At 42.2% G+C, this 24593-nt stretch overlaps 1 protein-coding gene across 1 annotated transcript in view; it reads right to left on the bottom strand.

Annotated features, from left to right (window-relative positions):
* Positions 1–24593, bottom strand: part of Nek11 (NIMA related kinase 11) — a 246892-nt gene that overhangs the window by 158255 nt on the left and 64044 nt on the right. The window contains exons 4-6 of the mRNA XM_052187461.1: positions 21232–21350; positions 11013–11077; positions 9733–9859 (exon numbers count right to left, since the gene is read on the bottom strand). Coding sequence (XP_052043421.1) covers positions 9733–9859; positions 11013–11077; positions 21232–21350 — 311 coding nt within the window. The remainder of the gene's footprint in view (positions 1–9732; positions 9860–11012; positions 11078–21231; positions 21351–24593) is intronic.

Below are 24593 nucleotides of genomic sequence, written 5' to 3'. Positions count from 1 at the left end.
TGCTAAACATTTGTAAAAAATCACATACTACTCTGTCTCAAACTACTCATGTTATAAAGTCAGAAAAATATAGATAGTAAAATATAACAAGTACATTATGGGAAAGGAGAATTATACATTTTATTGCTATTATGGATTTCAAAATCTCTAGCAAAATGGCGTGTGCATGCACATGGGCATGTGTGTGTATGCATGCATGCATGTGTATGCATACACACACATATCACAAATAGAACTTTATGATATATTTTAAAGGTTCATATTAACAAGAGATTTTATTTCAGAAATATGGTATTGATCTAGCATTTAAATAGTCAATTAATAAAATTTGCCTCATTATAGGACACAAAAGATAAACTATGACATCACCTTAGCAGACGGGGAGGAAGTGTCTCATTCATAACTGTCAAATGCATCTGTAGTTTGTAAAGAAGAAAACACAACAGGAACAGGGGGAAATGTCCTTAGTCCTGTTTTTACAGCTTTATAATATATAGTAAAAAAAAATACTTATTGGTGAAATGCTGAAATTTTACAATTTCCTACTGTGACTGGGATCAAGATAAAAATCAGTATGCTGTATCTATACTACAGGAAATGAATGTGTTACCTAAGACAATAAGGCTAGAAAAAACAACTTAAAAATCAGCTAAGAACATTAACTCATCATTAATCATGTCAAAATGACTCAGTACGTAAAAATCTCAAAGACTCTAAAAGCCTCTGGAGGCAAGTGGACTTAGCAAGCCTGCTAGATACAAAGGCCATTCTTGTCTCTAAGTCTGCAACAAGAGCTTCTGAAAATGAAATTCACTGTGCCACTTACACTAACATCACAAATGTCAAATATCTATAAATAAACCTAGAAAGAGGTGCGCCAGATCCTTCAGTATTGGCCACAATATAGTGGTGAGGAAAATTAATGAAGACCAAAGAACTAGAGGTAGAGGAGAAGATGGATTCAGTCAGCCAGGAAGATTCAGTTAAGAGGAAGATGCTGATTTCTCCTAAAATGATTTATAGACATGCTGCAATAGTGGTTAGAATCTTACTTGGTTTTTCTTCTTATGTAGGAAGTGTCAAGATGATTCTAACTTTAAATGGAAGGGCTACAAAAACAGTTTAGCTTAACAATGTATTCCTTATAAGAGTGTGGTATTGAAAAAGATGAAAGATTCTGGTGGAACAGAAAAGAACTGTTTTCAAATACAGACATATGCAAATTCCATTGCTGATTAAAGCAAAGGTAACCTACACTTTATATGGGTAGAGGGGGGGGGAGGGAAGGAGGGAGGGAGGGGGAGAGGGAGAGAGAGAGGAGAGAGGGATCTTCAACATATACTAAATGATCAAAACTCATGAGCTGTTCAACACTGTTAGATATCAGAGAAATGCAAATAAGCACTCAAATAAGTAGTAATTCTGCATGCTCCTAGAATAGCAAAAACCAACAAAAATCAGTACTTGTTACACTACACATAAAAGGTTTTAAGAAAAAAATTAAAAAGACAGAGACTGAACAAAAAACCCAGGATAGCTAAAACTATTCTCAACAACAAAAGAAATTCTGGGGGAATCAGTATCCCTGACTTCAAGCAATACTACAGAGCAATAGTGTTAAAAGCTGCATGGTGTTGGCACAGTGACAGACAAGTGGACCCATGGAATAGAATTGAAGATCCAGAAATGAACCCACACACCTATGGTCACTTGATCTTCAACAAAGGAGCCAAAAACATCCAGTGGAAAAATGATAGCCTTTTCAACAAATGGTGCTGGTTCAATTGGAGGTCAGCATGCAGAAGAATGCGAATTGATCCATTCTTATCTCCATGTACTAAACTTCACTCCAAGTGGATCAAGGACCTCCATGTAAAACCAGACACACTGAAACTAATAGAAAAGAAACTGGGGAAGACCCTAGAGGACATGGGCACGGGGGAAAAGTTCCTGAACAGATCACCAATAGCTTATGCTCTAAGATCAAGAATTGACAAATGGGACCTCATAAAATTACAAAGTTTCTGTAAGGCAAGGGACACTGTTAAAAGGACAAAAAACAGCAACCATCAAATTGGGAAAGGATATTCACCAACCCCACATCTGATAGAGGGCTAATATCCAATATATACAAAGAACTCAAGAAGTTAGACCCCAGGGAACCAAATAACCCTATTAAAAATGGGGTACAGATCTAAACAAAGAATTTTCACCTGAAGAAATTTGGATGGCTGATAGGCACCTTAAGAAGTGCTCAACATCATTAGTCATTAGGGAAATGCAGATCAAAACAACCCTGAGATTTCACCTTACACCAGTCAGAATGGCTAAGGTCAAAAACTCAGGAGACAGCAGGTGTTGGCGAGGATGTGGAGAAAGAGGAACACTCCTCCACTGCTGGTAGGGCTGTAAGATGGTACAACCACTGTGGAAATCAGTCTGGAGGTTCCTCAGAAAACTGGACATGAGACTTCCAGAGGACCCTACTATACCTCTCCTGGGCATATACCCAAAGGATTCCCCGGCATGCAATAAAGACACATGCTCCATTATGTTCATAGCAGCCTTATTTATAATAGCCAGAAGCTGGAAAGAACCCAGATGCCCCTCAAAGGAGGAATGGATACAGAAAATGTGGTATATTTACACAATGGAATACTACTCAGCAATTAGAAACAATGAATTCACAAAATTTTTAGGCAAATGGTTTGATCTGGAAAATATCATCCTAAGTGAGGTAACCCAATCACAAAAGAATACACATGGAATGCAATCTCTGATAAGTGGATATTAATTAGCCCAGAAGCCCTGAATACCCAAGGCACAAATGGCATAACAAATGACTCCCACGAAGAAGTATGGAGAGGGTCCTGATTCTGGAAAGGATTGATCTAGCATTGGAGGGGAATATAAGGACAGAGAAAAAGGAGGGAGGTGATTGGAGAATGGATGGAGAGAAGAAGGTTTATGGGACATATGGGGAGGGGGGATCTGGGAAAGGGGAAATCATTTGGAATGTAAACAAAGAATATAGAAAATAAAAATATTTTAAAAAAAAAAAAAAAGAACAAAGCCAAACACATCCCACCTCACTCGAAGGGGTTGGAAGGGCTGGGTGGGTACAACAATCTCTTATCTTGGTCAATGTTATATTCCTGTGAAGAGACACCATTATAAATGAAAACATTTAACTGGCGCTGACGTACACCTCAGCGGTTTAGTCAACTGTCATGGTGGGAGGCAGGGCTGCACACAGGCAGACACGGTGCTAAAGAGTAGTTGAGAGTTCTACATCCAGATCCACAGGCAGCAGGCAGGGAGGGACTCTGGGCCTGGCTTGAGCATTGAAACCCCAAAGCCAACCCCCAGTGACACATTTCCTCCAACAAAAGTACATAAAATAAGTAGATACTGGCAAAAGCAATACAAGACAATGTGATTGAACAAGCTTCTACAACATTTGGAGTCAAAGATGTCTTGACTGTGCAGTCATAAAATTTAAAATCTATTACCTAGATACATTACTTATTCTGATAACTGTAATTGCATATATCTATGCTTTTATTTTCTCCAACTTCTAAGCAAATATTGTTATGTGAAAATTATTACATCATCTCCTCACTTCTATCCTGTTGAAGATAGAAAGCACCAGTATTGGAGTATTAGGAAGCAGAAGTAGAAACAGAGGGAGAGAGGGAGAGAAAGAAAGAGACACACAGAGAGAGACAGAGAGAGAGACAGAGAGACAGAGACAGAGAAAGACAGAGACAGAGAGAGAATTTTATTTAGAAGTTTGTGTCTTACATTCCTTTCTTTCCCCTAAATACCTCTAACTTTGAAGAGTTAAACAAATCTGTCCTCAAGGGATCACACTACACAGTGAAGAAGGCAGGATCGGGTACGCGTGAGACAGAGTCAACCTTAAATCCCTATGGCTGCCATCTGCCCAAGTTGCTAGACCTATGGGAGGATTCTGAAGCACGGCCTGCTGCTGAGCTGCAGATGAAATGGCAGCTGCCTGCTCTGTGGAGCTAAACTGGCCTCTTTAGAGCTCTGCCAGACCTTCAAGCAGAAACCTGCACCCGCAGTACTGGAAAATTCTATTATCTGTTAGGTAATATTTTCTTCATGTGATTGAGAGGCACTCTGATGTTTTCAGTAAACACACATACACACACACACACACACATACACATACACACACACTCACACACACACTCGTTAACATTAATAATTATAAAAGAAGAGATCATGAACTTGGGAGTAGGGCTACAAGGGAAGAGTAGTTGGAGAGGGTGCGGGAAGGAAGGAAATGATGTAACAAAGTGCTCATGGATAAAATTGTCAAAAAGAAAATTAAAACTTATAAAGTATGTATGACCAGAGTTAAATGTATAAAGAAATATAAAGTTAATACAAGCACAGTGGATTTGCCTTTGGTGCATAATAACCTAGACACCTTTTTTTTTTTTTTTACTTAGAATTGAATATTAGCATAAATTGTCCAAGTACAAACAAACTTAAAAAGACAAAGCAGGTGACACTGGCTACTTGAGAAGCTTAAGACATATATTATGTGGCAGGAGATTACCATGGGTCAGAGGGCACTACAGCTCCTGTCAAAGCTTCTCAACTTCCCCCCAACCCCGTCACCCACACAGAGCACCAGAGAGGTGTGGTCAGTGCTCATCCCAAGCACCTGGGAAGGGATGCAGCTTGGCAGGAAGTGTAGCTTCTAGATTGTCACTGAGTTTCCGCCTAAAACAGGGTGAAACCAGGTAGCAAAAGCAAAAATCTCATTCCTCTCATTTTCTGCAGTTAAGTAAAAACGTGGAACCTTGAGCTTTAAATTACAAGTAGATGAAGACAAACAATATAGCTAATACCCCGAGGAGTTTGTCATCTATGTGAGGAGAGACTCAGGGAAGAATGTGAGGGACTTACCATAGGAGCTAAAACCTAAGAAGCGTAGCCCACAGATGTACCAGATGTGCACCAGAGTCCAATAGGCTACTTAAGAGCAGCAGCAGGACCGGGGAAAAACAGTCAGTAAAAATTCTGTTTCATCAACACAAGGACCTGGCCAGTTCAATTCTTCTGGGACCCACATCTAAATAACAAAAACAAAACCAACAACCAAAAAACAAACAGCAACTGTGGTGAAAAGCCTGCTGGGGAAACAGAGATGTGCACATCCCAGGGCTGGCGTCACCTACTCTAAAAATATAAAGCGGATGACATTTGAGGAATGATAGCCAAGGTACTTTATTGGTGTATGCAGAGAGAGAGAGAGAGAGGGAGAGAGAGAGGCAGGGAGGGAGAGGGAGAGGGGGAGAGAGAGAGAGAGAGAAAGAGAAAGGGAGAGAGAGAGGGGACAGATGACAGGGAGAGTTAAGGGGAGAGAGAGACTGACTGACTAGCAGCTGAAACCAGCGAAGCTCTTCTCAGGCCCAAGGCAGGATGACGGTAAAGCCTGAAGTAGCTGAGTGGGTAGCAGCTCAGAACAACCCAATCGGAGTCCCTGTACTGATGAAATGCTCTATATGCCTGCAAACAAGGGCCACATGGGGGTACTGAGCACTTGAAGCTGCGCACGAGCATGGTGTGTGTGTGTTCATTCATTCATATATATATACACATATATATAATTGTTTATATATAAACAATTATAAAAAATGGGATCTAGATGAATTGTCTTCTTGTAAAAGCCCTGAATACTCTCTTCCATAATTTCTAGAGTCTGATGATGACATGACCCTTCTAGACACCGCCCCCCATGGTACTATCATGTCATCTACAGAATTTGGCCAACGGAAGATAAAGGCCCATAGAGAGGGGAAAGGGAAACAATAAAGAAAAACTGGCTAGAAGAGAAAGAAATTATTTTTCACCTTCAGATATTCTTGAGGCCAGACCTAAGCATTCAATATAAACAGGAATTCTGGGAAGGACTGTGGACAGCGCTTGCTCGACTATGGTGGAGAGGAGGCTGGTAACAAATAGCAAGTCATCCTTCCATTCCCAACTGCTATCCACTCCACTGGATTTGGCAAGAGCCCCACTGCTAATGGATGCAAACTGCTTCACACGGAGATCATGGCTCTAGCTCCAGCTGTCTTACTCGTTTTTATGCAGTCTCCCAGGGCTTGTTAAGATAGAATAAACATCACAAGTAGAAGACTGCCAGGTTAAAGAAAAATCTACCTCTCTTTCATCTGTCCCAGGCTCCCCCCTCCAGCACATTTGCTACAGCCCAGCCTGGTGTCCTTACAAGAGGGACCCTCTGGGAGGGTGACTTCTCTCCAAGCGGTCCTTTTCCCTTCACCTATGGGTGGGCACGTCCTTCCCTGGTGATATTGGCTTTGCCATGTGACTTGCTTCAGCCAATGTAACATGGGTGGTTCTAAAGACCGAGAGTGAAATCTTTCATACAGTGAGGTGCTCAGAACAGCGTTTGATTGTTCCCTGGCTTTAGATGATGCCCGTTTGCACTGGGCACAGTCTACACCCTGAAACTAGTGGAGTAGCTCAGAGCAGAGAGTAGTTTAACCTGAAGCCCCCTCTGACTGACAACAGGCCAGGAAGGCATCCATAGTTTCCTGGTGAAGAAAAGAGAAGTAGAGTCATCCCCAAATCGGCAGGGGCTCCTGTGCCAGCAACTGACACCCCTGGCCTTCTGAGTTGCTGCTGAAGAAACTGCTGGTACAAAAGGCCTATTTTATTTACCCTTAACCATAACAGTTCCTGTATAGGTTAGACATCAGGCTGTTGGGTTTGTGATGCCTCACGGGCATAGGAACAACTATTGCTCTGCAGTGAGTCTACATCCTTTGGCCAGGCAGAGCAGACGGGTCCTGGCCCCTCTATGTTCTAGTACACCTGTAGCTAAGCTTGCCTTCTGAGACCAGCAAACCTGGGTCTATTGCTAAGCATGAACTGAACTCCACCAGTGTGATTCCCACCACCTTTCTCCGCATTTAAAGCACCCAACAGACACACGGACCCCAATCAGAGAGCAGCCGAGCTGACTCTCACAAAGGGAATAAGAGCAACAGTAAGATATTGCTTCATTTCTGCTTAACCAAAGCACCGTCACTCCAACAGCACTGTCCTTTTTCTTCTGAAAAGTATGTGCTAACTATTCATTGTTTAGATCAACTTGAAGAACACAAGTCATATTTATTTTTCTCCTGTGGAGAAAACATTTTTTTTTTTTTTTTTTTTTTTAGCAAACACTATACACCGCAGCTGAGTTCAAAGCATTGTCCTTGGTGGCCCTTATTACTGTAACTCTCCAAATAAGTGTTTATCAACTTTTAGAACCAAGTCACCCTTTGAGAGGAACTTCCTGTACTTGAATGCTATAAATAATGAAATCCGGGTAGGTCTCCTAGATTACAGAAGGAAGGTAGGTTGCATACGGGCAAGTGTTAACAGATGAAAATGTAATCAGTATTAGACTACTTCTTTTTAAGCATCATAAATATGGCAAGTTCCACTATTAACACTCAAGCAAAGCATCTATAAATTATTCATATGAACTCCCAGTCCCCAGAAGACATTCCTCAGGACATAGACGGCACCCACTCCGAGGCACAGATGGGTTCTCAGCCTCACGCAATCTCATTTTCCTGAGTGTCTCCCTAAGATCACTTGCCACACTTCTCTATGTGCCACGATAATTAATAGTTCTCCCATGTCCGCTCCACTCTAGGTTTGGCAGCTGAAATTTCATTACCAGATAAGCCTGTTTTGATTTAGATACAAGCAAAGTAATTACTAAATTCATAATAAAGTGGTTATTTGGGGTCAAGATGATGATATATTCTCAGCTCATACTTGCTGAGTAGCTTATAATCACAGCAGGGGAGCTGGTCTAAAGCTGGGAGAGATTTTCTATGTGTCAGGAACTTCTGTAGCTGCAGAACACCACAGGAGCACTACTTGATAGTCTTACAATGTCTTATGTAATATTTGTAAACAAGTGGACTGGGCACAGAAGAAGTGAAGAAGTTGCTTTGCCTCCCCTGGGGTTCCACTGCCTCAGTTATGGCCTAGGAGTCATCCTACTGAGCTGGGGAATAGGTGCGGATGCACTGTGAAGGCGCCAGGCACTGCCATCAGGTTGCTGAAACTTACACAATAGCTTCCTGAACTGATATGCCCTTAATCGAATAGCACACTGCAAGAACTTTAGATAACATCATCATAAGTCACAGAGACATTATATATTTGAATCTATTTTATAATCCATAATATTTTTTAAATTAAGTGTGAAGAAAAGTAGGTGGGTTGGTAGATAGGTAGGTAGGTAGATAGGTAGGTAGGCAGGTAGATAGGTAGGTAGGTAGGTAGGTAGGTAGGTAGGTAGGTAGGTAGGTAGGTAGGTAAGTAGGTAGGCAGGCAGGTAAGTAGGTAGGTAAGTAGGAAGATAGGTAGGAAGGTAGGTAGGCAGGTAGGAAAGTAGGTATCTAATAGCCATGGCAAAGCCCAGAACTGCTACAGTTGAGCTGGAGAAGGATCACCAAAGGAACAGGTTCTTCACAAGAAGCAAGAGGCAAGTGTTTCTGCCTTTATATCTAGGTTACTGCACAGTGCTGGGGGGGGGGGGTGGTGGTGGTGTAAGTGTTCAATTAAACAATGCACAGAAAGTTGCTCCTCGTGGCATGCCTTTGTCCTCTTTTATTTCTGCTTTTTATTCGAGTTTTCTTTTTGACTTTGGTGTGCACATGGGAAAGGATTAGAGAAAGTGATAGGTGAACTGGATTATTCCTCTAGCACAAGAGACTCTGGCGAGAACAAGAGTCAACAGAGAGTCTCCAGACAATCACGGCACTGAAATGAGGGATGTGATTTCTGTGGAAGGTCGGAGCTAGAACAAGTCTTGGCAGCGTCTCTGCCATGGGAGGCGCTAAAGTCAACAGAAAACTAACAAGGACCCTAAGCCAACTGCACTGGGGTGGCTCATCTTCCTCTGACCACACAAAAGGTCATTTTCTACCTCCTCAACTTTAAAAAACAAACGTGGACATGCTTGTGCATTGCTTGTCTTTGAAGGCTCAGAACTACTTAACGTTGATTTGCATATAATAATTATTTACTTAATTAACAAGCTCTCAACTAGATTGTCCTTCAACTCCTGAATGCTGAAAATTATGTAAGGTCCTTTCAAAGTACACCAGCATTCCCTGAGTATGGCCTGCTGCTTACGGCAGGCCAGACTGAGGCGTCTTCCCACCTAGCTCTTCCTGGATATAAGAGCACCATGGAAGTGAAAAAAGTCACAGATGTCTCCATTACTGAAAACCCAGGAAATGGTAAATGTAGGTTACCCCTGAATCCAGTATCTTTAGTAAAAGTCTTTTAAGATGCAGAAAAGCAGCATATTCCCCACAGAGCTGGGAGTTAACCTTAATATAAAGCAAAGCACGGTCTTTAGGATTACAAATGCTTTATTTAATGGGCTAGCCGAAGCACATCAAACTTTAATGTCTCGGCCACATTAAGAACGTTCCCCTGTGGTTCAGGAATGGCGGAATCTACACCAGTCAACTCGTTTATGAACAGAGAGAATCTCTGAAATGCATTTCACAGAGTACAACAAGCTGCAAGCACTCCTGTCCCTCTGGCCACAAGAACAACTCAAATGCCAAAAGGGACAGAGTGAGTGCATGGAGTAAGAGGATGAACCTCAGAACAGAGCAGACACTGGGGCCGGCTCGGCCTACTCACCAGATGTCAGACTTGGCATCGTAGCCTTGGTGCTTCAGGGCCTCGGGACTCATATAATGGGGGGTCCCGGTTAGAGTTGTAGCCAGTTCACACGAACCCATTAGCAGCCGAGAAACTCCAAAATCCCCTGGGAATTGTGGTTAATAGGTATAAATATTTTAAGCAACAAAAACATCACTGGAAACTAACAACAAAAACTGATTTAACTTCATCATTTATTATGCAGTGCCCTGTGTCATTTTAAAGGGAAAGGCAAGGGATATTTTAAATTACATAATGGTGATCAATAGCTTTAAATATATGTGCATCAGAGTAGAAAGAAGACTTAATGAGGAAAGTGAATTATCTAACCTCAGAGTCTTTATTTCTAGGATTATAGAAACCCAGAATAACCTGTTATTAGACCACTGATGTCTGGTAATCACCAACAAAAATTTTGGAAGGACTGGATGTGAAGACATGAAAATTCCCCTGCAGGGAGAAGAGTCTGATCTCATTTTATAATAAAGAGAACTTTTCTAAAAATTTAAACTATTCATGAATATACGTACAGAAATTTGAATCCACTGGCTTCTCTATAATTAGTCACATACCTGTATTCTCTTCCTCCCCATGAATATCCCATGTGAAGCTCAGACAACTGAGTAACTATTTGAGCTCAAGCATAGTTCTAAAGAATTAAATATTAATGAAGCCATTATAGCACCATTTAAATTATGAATGGCCTCTACTTATTGATGAAGTAAATGAGGGGGCTGGAGAGATGGCTCAGTAGTTAAGAGCACTCACTGGCTGCTCTTCCAGAGGACCCAGGCTCAATCCACAGCACCCACAATTCACAAACAAGCTGTAACACCAATTCCAGGGGATCGGATGCTCCCTTCTGGCCTCCATGGGTACTGCGTGCATGTGGTGCACAAACATATATGCAAGCACAATGCCCACACACACACAAATCATAAAAACTGTTAAATACCTGAGGAACCTACAGCTTACAAAGTGCCTGGCAGAGCCCAGGATTGAAAGTGTGCCTGTTAAATCAACCAGTCAAGCAGCAAGTATCTTATATTTCAATTTATATTAGATAATCATAATTTGTTGGTCTCATCTAGGTAAGAGCAAATATTTGCAAAGGCTAAAGAAGCCAGGGCTGGATTACTTTCAAAGAAGCCAGGGCTGGATAACTTCCATGCTAGCTTGAACCGCACACTTCTGCTGCTGTAGCAGCACTGAAGACAAACTTGCTTAGAGCTTTAGAGCAGACATTTAAAACATCTTACCGATTTTCAGTAGATTATTTTTCAGAAATATATTCTTTGATTTCAAGTCTCGGTGAAGTATTCTCCTGCAAAAGGCAAAAACCAAAAAAGATGATAATGTGTCATGTAAAATAGAAAACTAAATCCAATGAAAAGTCAAGTGTGGTTGTATATGGAAGGGTGTGTGTGTGTGTGTGTGTGTGTCTTTTCACATATCCAGCATACACAGCTTAAAGGCTGCAAAGCCATGGACATTTCTCCTTTCTCCAAGGAAAGAAGAGTTCATAAATGGAGGTTTTAGAGAGAAGGGAACACTTAGTTTTGCTTTTTAAATCTGCTTCAAAAAGTCAAAAACTGGATGGAGTGTTTTGTTTGGCTGGTTTTGCTCTATGGCTGTTGGAATAAAGTGAGATAAGGTCTTATAACTCAGGTTGGTCTGGAACTCTCTGTGTAGCCCAGGCTGTACAGTTTTGTTTTGTTTTGTTTTGTTTTGTTTTGTTTTGTTTTGTTTTGTTTTGTTTTGTACTGTGGCTTACATAGCACTACATTCAGTAACCATACCTTCAGTTGATGGGCAAGTTATCACAAAACATTTCTATAGTATTACCAAACTGTTTACCCTTTGTAAAGGCAACGACACTGATAATGCTAATCAGGGAATAATTACTGAATCTTGGTATATAACAGAGGTATGGGAAATGCCCATTAAGACTTCTATTTCTGAATTTGAGAGAACCAGACAATGTGAAAATGTTTTCCTATAGGGGACCTCAAAATGCAAACAAAGTTCACATCATGAGCTGAGCTCATGATGTAGCAAATCCCCTGGTGGGGAGGGTTATATGAAAAGAATTTGAAAATCAGAGTAGACAGAGCTGGCACCTCAATGCCTTTGGGAACACAATGGTCTCAGAAAGCTGTGGAGTGGCTATAATGGTCACAGCAGAAGACATAAGGTCTGTGTAACAGGGACAGAGGGTGCAAGTGCATACCCTTAAGTGCAGACTGTGCGTTTCCTACAGACAGTGAAGGGATGACCTAGGAACCCTGCCTATGCTGGCTCAGAAAGGAAGCTTATAACCTGGGAGGACAACACTCACTCAGAGCAGGTATGCAGACACGCAATAGCTGTGTGAGCGCAGAGACCCTGAGCCAAGAGAATAAAGCTCAACGGCTATCTCCCTCTCTGCTCATCCTGCAGAAGCCAAGGTAGGCTAAGAATCAGCAGAGAATGTGCAGTGATATCAGACCCTCGAATGTTTCAGACAACCAAGTAAGATGCAGGCTCTAAGTACATCTTATATGCTAAAATCACAAAGGGTATAAGAGAAAACTTGAAGTAGAAACACCAAAGAGGTGGTGTTGACAAAGGAGATTGCCAAACAGATCTTCTAAGGGAAAATGCAAACACTGAATTAGAAGCTCAGAAATAAAATATGTCTTGAGTTAACCCACTGAACATATTGTTATTAGATCCGTATCTAATCCTTCATTTTATATATATATATATATATATATGTATATATATATATATATTCACCATGGCTCAGGTATGGAGGCAAACAAAATGTCCTTCAGTAAATAAACAGTAAAGTCTACTGACACACCTGGGCAACAAGGGGTTGGGGGGGGGGGGTGTCACTCAGTACTAACAAGAAATGAGCTACCAAGCCAGGAAAGGGCCTGGTAGAAATGAATTGCATACTGCAAAGCAAAAGAAACCAGCCTGAGCAGCCTCAAGAGATTCCTCAAGGTTGCAAAACACAGTGTGCAAATGCAGGAGAGGGACTCCGTCCAGTGCAGCTGCTGCATGTTGTGCAGGGAGCTCCAGGGGCACAGCCTCTGTGAGTCAGCCGCCACGTTGGGGTGGGCTTTTGAGTGAAGAAGCTGCCTTTCGGTCACCCACATCTGATCAGTAACCTTAATAAACTCCCTGGCTCACTACTTCTCATTGGTACTCTAACTGGGATAAACATTGGTTCCTACCTCCCCGAGAAAAGTTACACAACAAGAGTCTGTAGAAGATATTTCTCTGTTCTTACAAAAGACAAAGAGTGCCGTGTATGTGGGGCAGAGAGCAATTTTATACTGGACCTTGATTGCTGTTTTAAGAAGGATGGTACATGGAAGTGTTTCTGCTAACCTGACAACTGCAAGAGAATAATCCGAATACCTTGGCCAGGCTAGAGGCAGAAAGAACTCGAACCCCAGAGGACACTGCTGAGTCAGTTCAAATAACTAACTCCTGAACTGTCCTCCCGGAAAGCAAAAGGAGAATCCTTTCCATTGATTGAGATGCTTCTGTTACTTGCAAATAAAGGAGTTTTCAGCCAGGCTTCTTTATGCTGACCCTATTGATTCTAGATCCTAGGAGGTAGAGTCAGATCTCTTGGATCCGTAAGCATGTGAGAAGCCAGAGAGTCTAAGGGTTTGGCTTGGTGATGAACACCATGCAGGTGCAAAAGCACCTACAAGAAAGTGATCTCGAAATTAGCACTGTGTGCGTTTCAAGACTAAGGCACAGAATCTGATGGGACACAGACTCCAACATGGACTGTCCCTATTGGTTGTCTCTCGTGATGGAGCAAGAACTTTAATGGTCAGCTGTCAAGCTACAGGGGGGGAGGTGGATATAAAATTGTGATTTACTGACGTCTTGGTTACAGTAAGCAAAATGGATCCTGTAATAAAATGTCTTAGCATATACTGGGCTAATAGTAATCCCTCTAAAATATTTATTTAAAAAACCCAGGAAATAACAAGGTAACAAACCATTCAGACTGCTCAGTTTCTTTCTCTAGAAATCCCAAAGTATCTCTAATAGTTCTCCATCCACTAACCCCCACATATAATCTACAGGAAGTGGACACCCCTAATGTTCTGGACCATGGCACTCAAGTGCTGTGTAAAGATTTGGCAATGGCCTGTTTGTGGCTGAATTCATGTTTGGGTTCCTATCTCCATCTCCCCATATCCCCCAGCCTCCAGAACTCCTGGGGTGAAGAACACTGCAGAGGCAGAGTGCCAGCATAAGGCTGGATTACACACCAGCTTTCTCCTCACCTCAAGCCCTATGTAAATAGTCTCTGACTCCTTAGTTCCTTCACCTTCAGGTCCATCTACCTGACCAGGCAGGGTCTCACTGTGCATCTTCTTCCCTGAGGCCCCACCCACCCACTGACTCCTCAATGATGCTCAGCTTGGAAAGCCCCAGTTCCTTCCTCTGCCATGGGACCCTATCCTGAGCTCCAAGGCCCCTGTTTGACTTTCCTTACTTGTGTCTTTATTGTGAGCCCCATGTTGGGAGTCAAAAGGTAGAGGGTAGGTCCTTCTAAGCTTCCCAGCTATGGCCAACACATAAGAAGTCTGCTTGACTTGGTGTGGCCATGCACTGACAGGAACTGACCACAAGACATCCTCAAGAAGAGGACATGGAGGTGGGGGGGGGGGGGGAAGGGGGGCAGGCTCAAGAGATACCAGATACCATAGTCAGCTTAGCATTTCCATCTCCCAAAGTTGGGAAGTTACCTACTTCCTCAGCCAAATATACTACATGGATTCCAAAGCAGGTGCCCTCCCCAGGAAATGAATTCTCCATGTAATTTTTTTAAAGACACTCATCTAGATACCTTACCACGTTGCTGCAAGCTGGCTGAGAAATGTAGCTAGGTAGTGACAAAGCCACCTCCAGGAAATGTGTGGGTAGCTAGGTGATGACAAAGCTACCACAGGGACTGTGCACCAGCCTGTCTGTCTCTCTCACCCTGGGGAAGCACTAACATGGACATCGGCGACATTTCAAGACCACCAAGTGTGTGCACACTGTGAGGGCTGCTCCACTTTCCCTGGAGAAACAGGGCTAATAAAGCTCGCCACCCCACAGGAAGGAGTGCTTTCTGCACCGCGTCCCACAGACGGCTGAGTGAACTGTGCACGTTCTCACACTTTAACATCCTCAGTCACGTACCTGCCGTATGCTACAGACTCCGAGGATTCCAAATTTAAAACAACCTAAATTAAAACACACTACATGAACCTTCCCAAGGAGAAAGCCAAGTTTCCTTTCTTCTGTCCCCTGCCCATCTTACTTTCTCTACCATTGTCTTTATCTTCTCTAGAATACTCTGTTTCTCAAGGTTCTCCACCCAAACAGAACTGAGAACTGACTTGTGCCCTAGAAGACCTGTCACCTGCATCAATAGGCTAACGCCAGGAAAGCCTGGGTGTGAGTCTGCACCTGAAGGCCTGAGCCCCGGGGAACCAGCATGTAAATCCCTGTCCAAGGTCAGAATCAGGGAAGGGGGCACTTCCTTCCTTCCTTCAGTGGGCGGCACGATACCCACTCACATGGAAAGGAACTTATTTTACTACTTCAAGGGCCAGTCTCTCACACACAGATTCTCACAGACTTACCCAGAAGCAGCATTTTAAACTGGGCGTCCAGTTGCTTACTCCAGTGGTCTTAAAATTTGCACTGAGGCATTGGCTATGAAGGTAGCAACTCTAACCTCTTGCGTGCATGTATGTTTCCAATGTAATCCTCCAGATTAACATGTAAGCAAGCTCTGTACTTTTCAAAATACACCAAGAGATAAAACAGAACACAGAGGAACCATAAATAATGTCCACAGACCCTTTCTAATTGGTGATCATTGGAAATAGTTCAAAGCAGAGAAAAATACTGTGTGTGCACGTGCTGTGTTCTTACTCCTAAATATTCAAGTATTTTCTGCCTTGCAACGAATACTTCTTTGGGGAGGTAAGGGCATCCCCACCTCTCTGCCACTGCTCTTGCCCATGTGACTTGCTGTGGCCACTGGACATGAGCAGGCAGGGTAGTCACTGTGTCTGAGGAGTGATGAATGGCACTCTATCTCGCCCTTGCTCTCCTTCAGTCAGGAGCAAAGTCTTGACTGGGGTGGATCCTCGGGCTTGGGACTAGGATGAACAGATGCGTGGAGTGGACGTGCAGGATCTCCCATATCCCTCAGCTACTGATACGGAACCTGAGCATCCTGACCCCCTCCAGCAGGAATAAGCCGGAGCACCACGGCCTCAGGCAGCTTTACTGAACTATGAATAGTCAGTCTTCTGGCTTCTAACATCACAATGTTTAGTTGTTCACATAACAATCTTTTAAAAATTCCTTTGGGATTTTACCCATTTTTAAAGCAGTCAAGTTTATTTTCTAAAAGAAATGTGTCTTGGGCCTACAATTAACTAAATATTGAAAACTGATTTTAAAAGTGTATAATATATTAATGAACTGGAAAAATTACCCAGCATTGCTTCACTTAAAAGCCAGCCTGGAGCCAGGTGCAAGGATACATGCCTATAGGCCCAGCACGTGGGAAATGGAGGTTTGAGGCCAGGACTTCCTACAGGGGAAACCCTGTCTCTGACAAACAAAAGTTAAGAACATAGCTGAGTTATAGAGGACTTGTCTAGCAAGACCCTGTATTCAGTTCACTAGAACAACCAAACAAACAAACAAAAACAAAGTCCTCTGAGATTGGATTAAGGTGGAACTATGCGTCTTTCCCATTCGAACCAAAATTTCCAAAACTATAAAATAATTCAATATGAAACTCATAAATAATGTTAAAAATAAGAGTTACATGAAGTCAGGAATTTATGATCAATTTCCAGAAAGAGGCACTAGGTGGTCTAAGACCTAAGGCACGAGTGGAAGAGTCCTGCCTCAGGCCCTCCACGGCTGCTTTCCTCCTCCCTCTCCTTTCTTATGCACTGGGTTCTGCTTCCTGAGCTCCTCTCGGAGTAGAGTTACTTTCTAATTGTGGTTGCAATAAGAAACCATGACCAAGACAACTTGTAAAAGGAAGCATCTGATTGGGAATCACAGTTCCAGAGAGCTAGAGTACATGACCATCAGAATGGAGAGCAGGCTAGCAGGCAGGTTGAGCATGGTGTTGGACCAGTAGCTGACATCTCACACCTTAAAATACAATCATAAGGCAGAGAGTTGACTGAGAGTGGCATGAGCCATGAAACCTCAAAACACACTCCCAGTGGCACACCTCCTCCAAGGCCACACCTCCCAATCCTTCCCAAACAGCTCCACCAACTAGGGACAAGCATTCAAACATATGAGCTTGAAAGGACCCTTCTCATTAAACCACCACAGCTATACCCCAGTCTTGGTTTCAGGACTTTAATACAATAGGAATCCAAACAAATGCAAGCCCAAGTGCTTCTCCAAGACTCACTTCAAACTCCTTTCTCTCACTACCTCCCTCCATATTCTGGCTTCCATACTCACAATTACTGCACGACTGTTTCCAGCCTCTCATCCTCCCAGACCCAAACCTCAAGTTCGTCTTTGATACCCACCGCCAGTGGCCCTGGGGAATCCTTAAGAATAGTACATAAGTATTGCACCAGTGCTCTACAGCCCAAGACCCTGCCTTTGACTTTCTTTCTATCATATCATACATACTTAAGTTAATTTCAAGTTCAGTCATTGCAGCTCACCAAGCTCAGTATAATCCTCCTCAGATATTCCCGGCTGCCGCCATCTTGCCCCAGCTCTCATAACCTCACACATGGCAGTGTGAAAGGTTTCTGATCAATAACTCAGCTCGCCATCTCTGTCTCTCCCTGGTTTTGTATCACTCTGTGCATCTCTGTGTCTCTGTCTAGTCGCTGCCTCTCTGCCTCTGTCTCTCTGTCTCTCTGTCTCTTTCTCTCCACCCCGACCCCGTCTCTCTCCCAACCCTTTTCTCTTCCATAAGTTATCATCTGATTTTCCTGAAGCAAGCTCTGGTCACAACTTCACAAGGCTCCTACCTTATTGATTATCCATGTTACAAAGCAAGGCCCCTGCTGGCCCCAACTCCTCTCTGGTCACATCTCTAATCAAGCCTTCCCAACAGAAGCACTCACCATTCACTCTAAACGGATTGTTGTCCAGCCTCTCGCTCTGGTCACTTTCTTCCTTAAACTTGGGAAGTGCTTGACCCATCTTTAACTACACTCGAAACCTTCCCTGGGTCAAATTAAATGCCACTCCTTTCAAGAAGCCTTATTGTCTAGAGTGGAATGATACCTCTGTGTAGATGCCTACACAGTACACATCTACTGTTCTTGACACTCATCATTTTCTGCAATTCACCCTGCAATGCATAACTCTTAAGCTTAACACAGTTGTACATATGTGTCACCCACATAGACCTCAAACCTAATTTACATGCAGAGCTATCCCAGGACCCAGGTCGTTTTTCTTTAGCCTCCTATAGTAAAGCTTCCTCCCATGAGTAAGTGCTACGGTGGCTCACCATCAGTTAGAGGCACCTTGGTTTGAACTTGGATTTGAATAACCATACAACAGTGTGTGTCCATCTATACCTGCCTACATAGCATATGTGTGAGTCATTTAGATCATACATTATTGCTTATGTGTTATTTTCTATTATAGGCTCATATTTTACCATCTAATAATACCACGCAACTTATCCAGTCATTCCATTGTAGATAAAGACCTTATAGTGCATTAGCCATTATATTTAAAAAACAAAAAACAAAAGGTTGCTGTGGCCATGTTTGTATACCTGTTAGTGATCAGCCCTCATTTCTCCTTTTTTGATTTTTTTCGTTAGTCTATATCATTTTTACAAAAGAATGCATTCCATTGAGACAATTTCACACCTGCATTTAGTGTAATTTGTCATTCTTATCCCTTTTCTTCCCTTTTCCCTCCCCACTGACCCTCAGTTGCCTCCCTCCACTTTCATGTCCTTTTATAAAATCTAGATTCTGCATGTGAGAGAAAATGTGTGGTATTTATCTAAGTGTGGTCTCACTTGATTTGATTATCGCTGAGCTCACCCAGTTTCCTGCAAATGGCACTTGGTTCTCCACTGCGTCTGAATAAGCCCCACTGTGTATATTGATACCATGGTTTCTTTACCCTTCCGCCCCATTGATGTGATTGCATAACGTGGTCACTGTGTTAGTGCCAGAGAGAAGATGAGTGCAGGTGTGCAACAGCATACTGAATATACTCGTGTGGTCTACATCACAAAGGTCATCACTGAGCTTCGCCCGCCCCCAGGGAATGTAACCACTATTTGCATGTTTAGTCTAGAAAATTTCATCACACATTTCCCCAAAGTGTCTCTACACATGGCTATCCCACAAATAATGTGACAAATGCTCTGGATCCTCGTCAACCACACATCCATGTGTGATGGCAGGTTAAAACCACCTGCTGGCAGTGCCTTATGTCTATATCTAATCATTAGCATAAACAGTAATGTTCCAGAAGCCGCTTAAGCACATAAGATTGCAGTGTGGACTCCCTAACATCCTATAAAGCAAGCAGTGACAGCGCCATCCTTGCTACTGTTTTACAGATGAGGAAACAAGGCCCAGAACTGCTGAGCAGTTTGCTCAGGGTCGTGACCTCTCTAGCAGTGGAGACGGTGATTCTGGACAGCCTCCTGCCCTGCAGCCATGGCACTGAGTTTTTACCACTTACTCTAAACAGTTTTCTAAGCTAGGGCTTATTTTTAATTTATTGCTATTTGATGAATAAAGAGAATTAAAACATAAAATTGGCTCTATACATAAGAAGCTTATAATGATTGGCTACAATATCATGATTAAGAGACACCGTCATTTTTCATCTGAATCACAAAGACTAGAATTTCAGATCCACGGATTCAGTAGCATCCACATGTGAAGGCGTGTTGAATATAAATACTGACAGCCTGAAGATGGCACTACTCCCTTTGGAGGTTGTTTTTAAACTCGATTATTTTTAACTATCACTAAGTAATCTAAAGCACATCAAAAATATTGGAGGAATGTGCTCAGAGTGTATTCTATACTGGCATGGGGCTAACCTTATGTAACCCTGTAGAATATAAACTAAAATAATAAAATTGAAAAACAAGAGTAAAAGGAGCAAATTTGGAATCTCAAGTCAACCAGATAATTACGTCCTTTATGCAGTAAGCCAACAATCTGCTAATGAGCAGTGGGAAGGGAAAGGCAGGCAGAAGGGGTGAGGGAGAGAGGAAGGGATAAGGGCAGCACAAGTGCGCATGCACACAAGTCGACACTCAGCAGCTCCGGGCTGTTTATTAAAGATTATGTGATAGTCCATCATCATCTCAGGACATCACTACAGAGACTGTTGGGAGTCACACTGAATTAGTCACTATCTGTGTCATCGAGCATGTGTTTCAGGAGATACATGGCCAAGTGCAAGGGAATCTGATTACTTTTTATGTTATCAGAAGCCACAGATGACACACTTAAGCACTGACTCCCCCAACTGCCAGGCCTTGGTATGTCCTAGGAATATCACTGTCACTGAAGACACAGTCCCCAGGTGTCCTGCTCACTCCTACAGCAAGAGTGGCTTGGCCACCCCCTTTGGGAGGGTACATTTGTGTCATTTGATGGGTCTAAGAATATTTAACATCTTAACATCTGAAAAGATGTTTTAAATGTATTGTTAAAACATTCGCCATGTTTTAACCAGTATTGTTGAGGCAAGTTCGGTAAGCAAAAATTACAGACAACTGAAACTCAGAGGATACACTTGGACTGTTAGCTAATATTTTTTATATAAATATCCATCTGTCATGGTCTGGTGAAGATGTCTAAGTATCAGCTTCAATTCACAGGAGATAGTTACATAGGGTACCAAGGTTACTACAGTTTCTGCTACACTGAAGCTCTCCTTGGTTTCTAGAACAAAAACAAAAGGTGGGGAGCTGCAGTCACGACTCAGTGGGTAGTGATGACTGGGCAAACATGAGGACTGTATTCAAATCCAAGTACCATGAAAAAAAGCTGAAAAGCTGAATATGGAAACTCCTGTTGTAACCTGAGCAGTCCTCTGGCAGGATGAGAGATGAGACAGGAGGCTTTTCAGAGGCCAGCTGCCCTGGCATGATGGGCAGAGGACAATGAGATACCCAGGCTCAGCCAAGGTAAAGGCAAAGGCCAGCCCCACACCCAAACTGCGGCATGTACACAACCACACTCACATACACACAACTGACTACCTAAATACTCTGTGGGCAAATAATTATTCTACAGTTTCCTCAAGAAAAAAAATATCTTATTATAAAATATTGCAGATGTTTGACTGTGGCCATTTATCACCAGGACGTGTTTGCTTTCAAATCAATCAAAAATATTCACCTTTCAAGTTCAGACATGAGAGTTAAAAAATATATACCCTGCCCCCAGAAGCAAATCTACGTACCTCTCATGCATATAATCAACTCCAAGCAACAACTGAATAAACCATTCTACTATCTGATTTTCAGGAAAGCTTTTCCCAGCTTCTTTATATTCTTGAATTTTATAGTCCAGATCTCGGCCCTGAAACAAAATAACATAATCTTTTATAACTTTTACATGTAAAATGTTAATACCAAGTTTTCTCAACAGTAATTAAAATTAAGTCCAGAAACTGACAACCATGAATGTCTCGATTTGCCTGGCAGTGTCTCCTGTGACTCTGATGATGATATCTTTTTTTTTTTTTTAACATTTTTGTCAAAACTGTATTTATTTTGAGATGACAGTTTTTTGATTGCACATATGAATCTATTTATAAACAAAAGTTCTCAAAAGGAATAAAGTCCCTTGCCCCCAAACAAATCACAAAAGGACACAAGATGGTTTACTAGGACCTATAAACCCCAAATGCCAACCAGTCAGACATGTTGGAGGGCATTTCTTAGTATAAACAGGTTCTTGGAGAACTCTACATGGTTTTTGAACAAGTCCTGGCTTGGGCATAGCTCACCCTGCAGCAGTGTACACATACAGCAGCTTCTAATGACACACCATCAGTAAAAGTAGTAATTTTTGTATTGCTTACTGAAGAAGTTTCTAATAAAAATGGCACCAGAGGATCTGTGGCCTTGACATGTACAAACTCAGTATGAAACTCTAACAAGCAGCACGGAGTATGGCTTGGTAAAGTCATGAGCAGTGTGAGCACACCTCACTGACTCCCTTGTCTCTAATGGAGCTGTCAGCTTGCTTTTGGGAGGGCATTCTGGTGCTGCTCAGTGTTTTGCATTCAGTAGGGCTGAACTGTTATTAGTATTATGGGTTGGAGTTTTCTTTCTGTTCACAGAGCTGAGAGGTTTTAGCCCAAAGCTAAGTACTTTTCCCAGTTCTGCTGCAGGCTATGCTTCCTGTTTCCTCCTGATGACAAGGATAGGCACCATCTGTGGCTAGTTTTTCAGAAGACCATTCATGTTTGTAAAAATTGCCAAGGCTCAGACTCGAGCCATTCACTCCACTGAAGGCATATGAAGACATAGTGGTTTCTAAGACAGAAGCAGTATTTAAGGAAAGCATGTGCTCTATCTGGTTCCCACTGGCTAACTTAACTCCTCACCTGGTTGAAGTCCCAGGTGGGTTTCAGTTTCTCAGTCATTGAAGACACACACACTTTCTCTCACTGTTGTTAGAATTAATTTACTCATCACCCCTAAAACCTCATCAATTTTACTTTTTTGAGGCTGAGTATTACTACATAGTCCAGGCAGGCCAGCCTCAAATTCATGATCCAATGTTACCACTGAAAACACTGTCCAATTTATATCAACATAACTAAAAAAATATAGCAGGAAGGCAGACAGTATTTGTTCTATGTACATATATATATATTTAACTTATTAAATACCTATAGTGAACTAAGAATATATACATATATAAACTCAAAGCTTACAATATGGCCCCAGGTTGCAGTCCCTACAGCAGCAGGAATATGCAAAGTCATACCTCACCAAATTCTGCCTTGAAGCTCAGCTAAGCAGCAAAATCCCCCGCAGCAAGGGAGACACCAAGCTGGAGATATCCCAGGTAAAGACCGTGGTGAAGGGACACAGAAGAGCCATCGTCAACAGCTGGAGGCATGAAGCCACAGCTGGTCTCACCTGAGCATTAAGGCATGAGAGCACCTCTAGAACCTTCCGGATCTCAGTATATTTTAACTTAACTTCATTTAAACTTAACTCCTATCTTTTCCCAGTGAAACAGTAAAACAAAATTTACCGGAATGTGTGTTTATTCTTCAACAAATTATATTTACTGTTTAAATCAAGTCTCTAGTTAAGAAACTGTGGCTTTCTTCATCCTTCAACAATGACAAGGAACTCTTTACTAGAGGCTGCACTGAGATAGCATTCCCCAACAGCATCCAGTGTTACCTGTTGAACACCAAACTAAGTAGCAAACAAGTCACAGTCACTATGATTTATCAACACTGCTATCAGATTTGTTTTATCTCCTTTTTCTTTTGGCAACCTGAGAACAACCCAGAAAACAAAAGTAAGTCTTCATTATGTATAGAAAAATTAAATGAGCCTATACTTACATGCCTAGTAATTCAGACTAAACAGTACAACTGAAATCCTTTTAATATACTTTAATTACCATAGAAAACAAAATGCTAAGTGTCAAATTCTCGGAGAGAACCCTTACACCTCACCTTTTTACATTAAAACACTGAAGGACTGGAGATCGTTTGATATGTGTTCTTGGCAGAAAAGGAGCAAGAAAAAAATGTTCTTTGCAGAATGTGGCAAACAGGATCAATGAAGCACATGGCAAGAGGGACCTGCCACGCCCATGGTGGCACAGGAGGAGAAGAAAGCCACACACAGACTGTGGCGGGTCCTCCTCAGTGCAGAGCAAAGGTATTTCCAGGCAATGAGACAACCAGGAGAGATAACTTGTAATCAAAACAACATGTGGTCAATAGTCTAACTGCTCATCATGCAGTTTTTAATTTCCTTTCAGTGCAATGTGCAAATATTTGCTTAGCATTTTGTCTTTCCAAATCGACAAATAACAAGTCAAAAGCACATCAAGCATTCGCACGCAGCCTTGATGAAACTTCCTTCCTTGTTGGATTTTCTAGGCCAAGGAGATCAAAGAGTCTTGGAATTAAAAATACAGTGAATTAGTATTTAACTCTTGGCAAGAACAAGAAAGAGAGACTAGGTCCCTTCTCCTTCTCCAAGTGTGCCTGTCCAATGCTCCCTTTCTAACCCTGGCATGTCCCAGGGTTCTACCATGGTCTGAGAACTGTGTTGTCATGGTATTTCTGTAAGTTGTACACCGTGGTTTTGATAGTAACTCATTGTGACATCCTAAGGATGTAAGAAGCCCATTTAAAACATAACCCATATCTACTATGCTGTCCCTGTTATCAGTCTTATATTCCCATCCAAAGGGCTATATATACTGTTGAGGAATAAATTAGTAAAACAAGCCCTAAAACAGGAGGCTGAAAGCGAAGTCTCAGGAGCTACACACGATTCCCTGTGTTCTCTGGATAGAATCGTAAGAAGTATCAGTTCTTACTATAGAATTAAACAAGAAACTATTCAGTCAGCATGAAGATAAGACACCAAAAACTAAACCCAAGATCTTTGTCATAAGTTACCCTCCATATCTTTTAATTCTCGTTTTTAAATTTCCCTCTGAGGGGGAAAGTCCTGCTGTTTCTCAGCGACCATGGATCCATATTCTTTACTAAGTCCTCCGGGGATGATGGCCTGAGGATGTGGCTGAGGTGGGCGAGTCACCCACAGATTATGA

This window comes from Apodemus sylvaticus, chromosome 7 (assembly GCF_947179515.1).
Source record: "Apodemus sylvaticus chromosome 7, mApoSyl1.1, whole genome shotgun sequence".
Classification (NCBI taxonomy): Eukaryota; Metazoa; Chordata; class Mammalia; order Rodentia; family Muridae; genus Apodemus; species Apodemus sylvaticus.
This window is presented reverse-complemented; position numbering and strand designations above follow the sequence as displayed.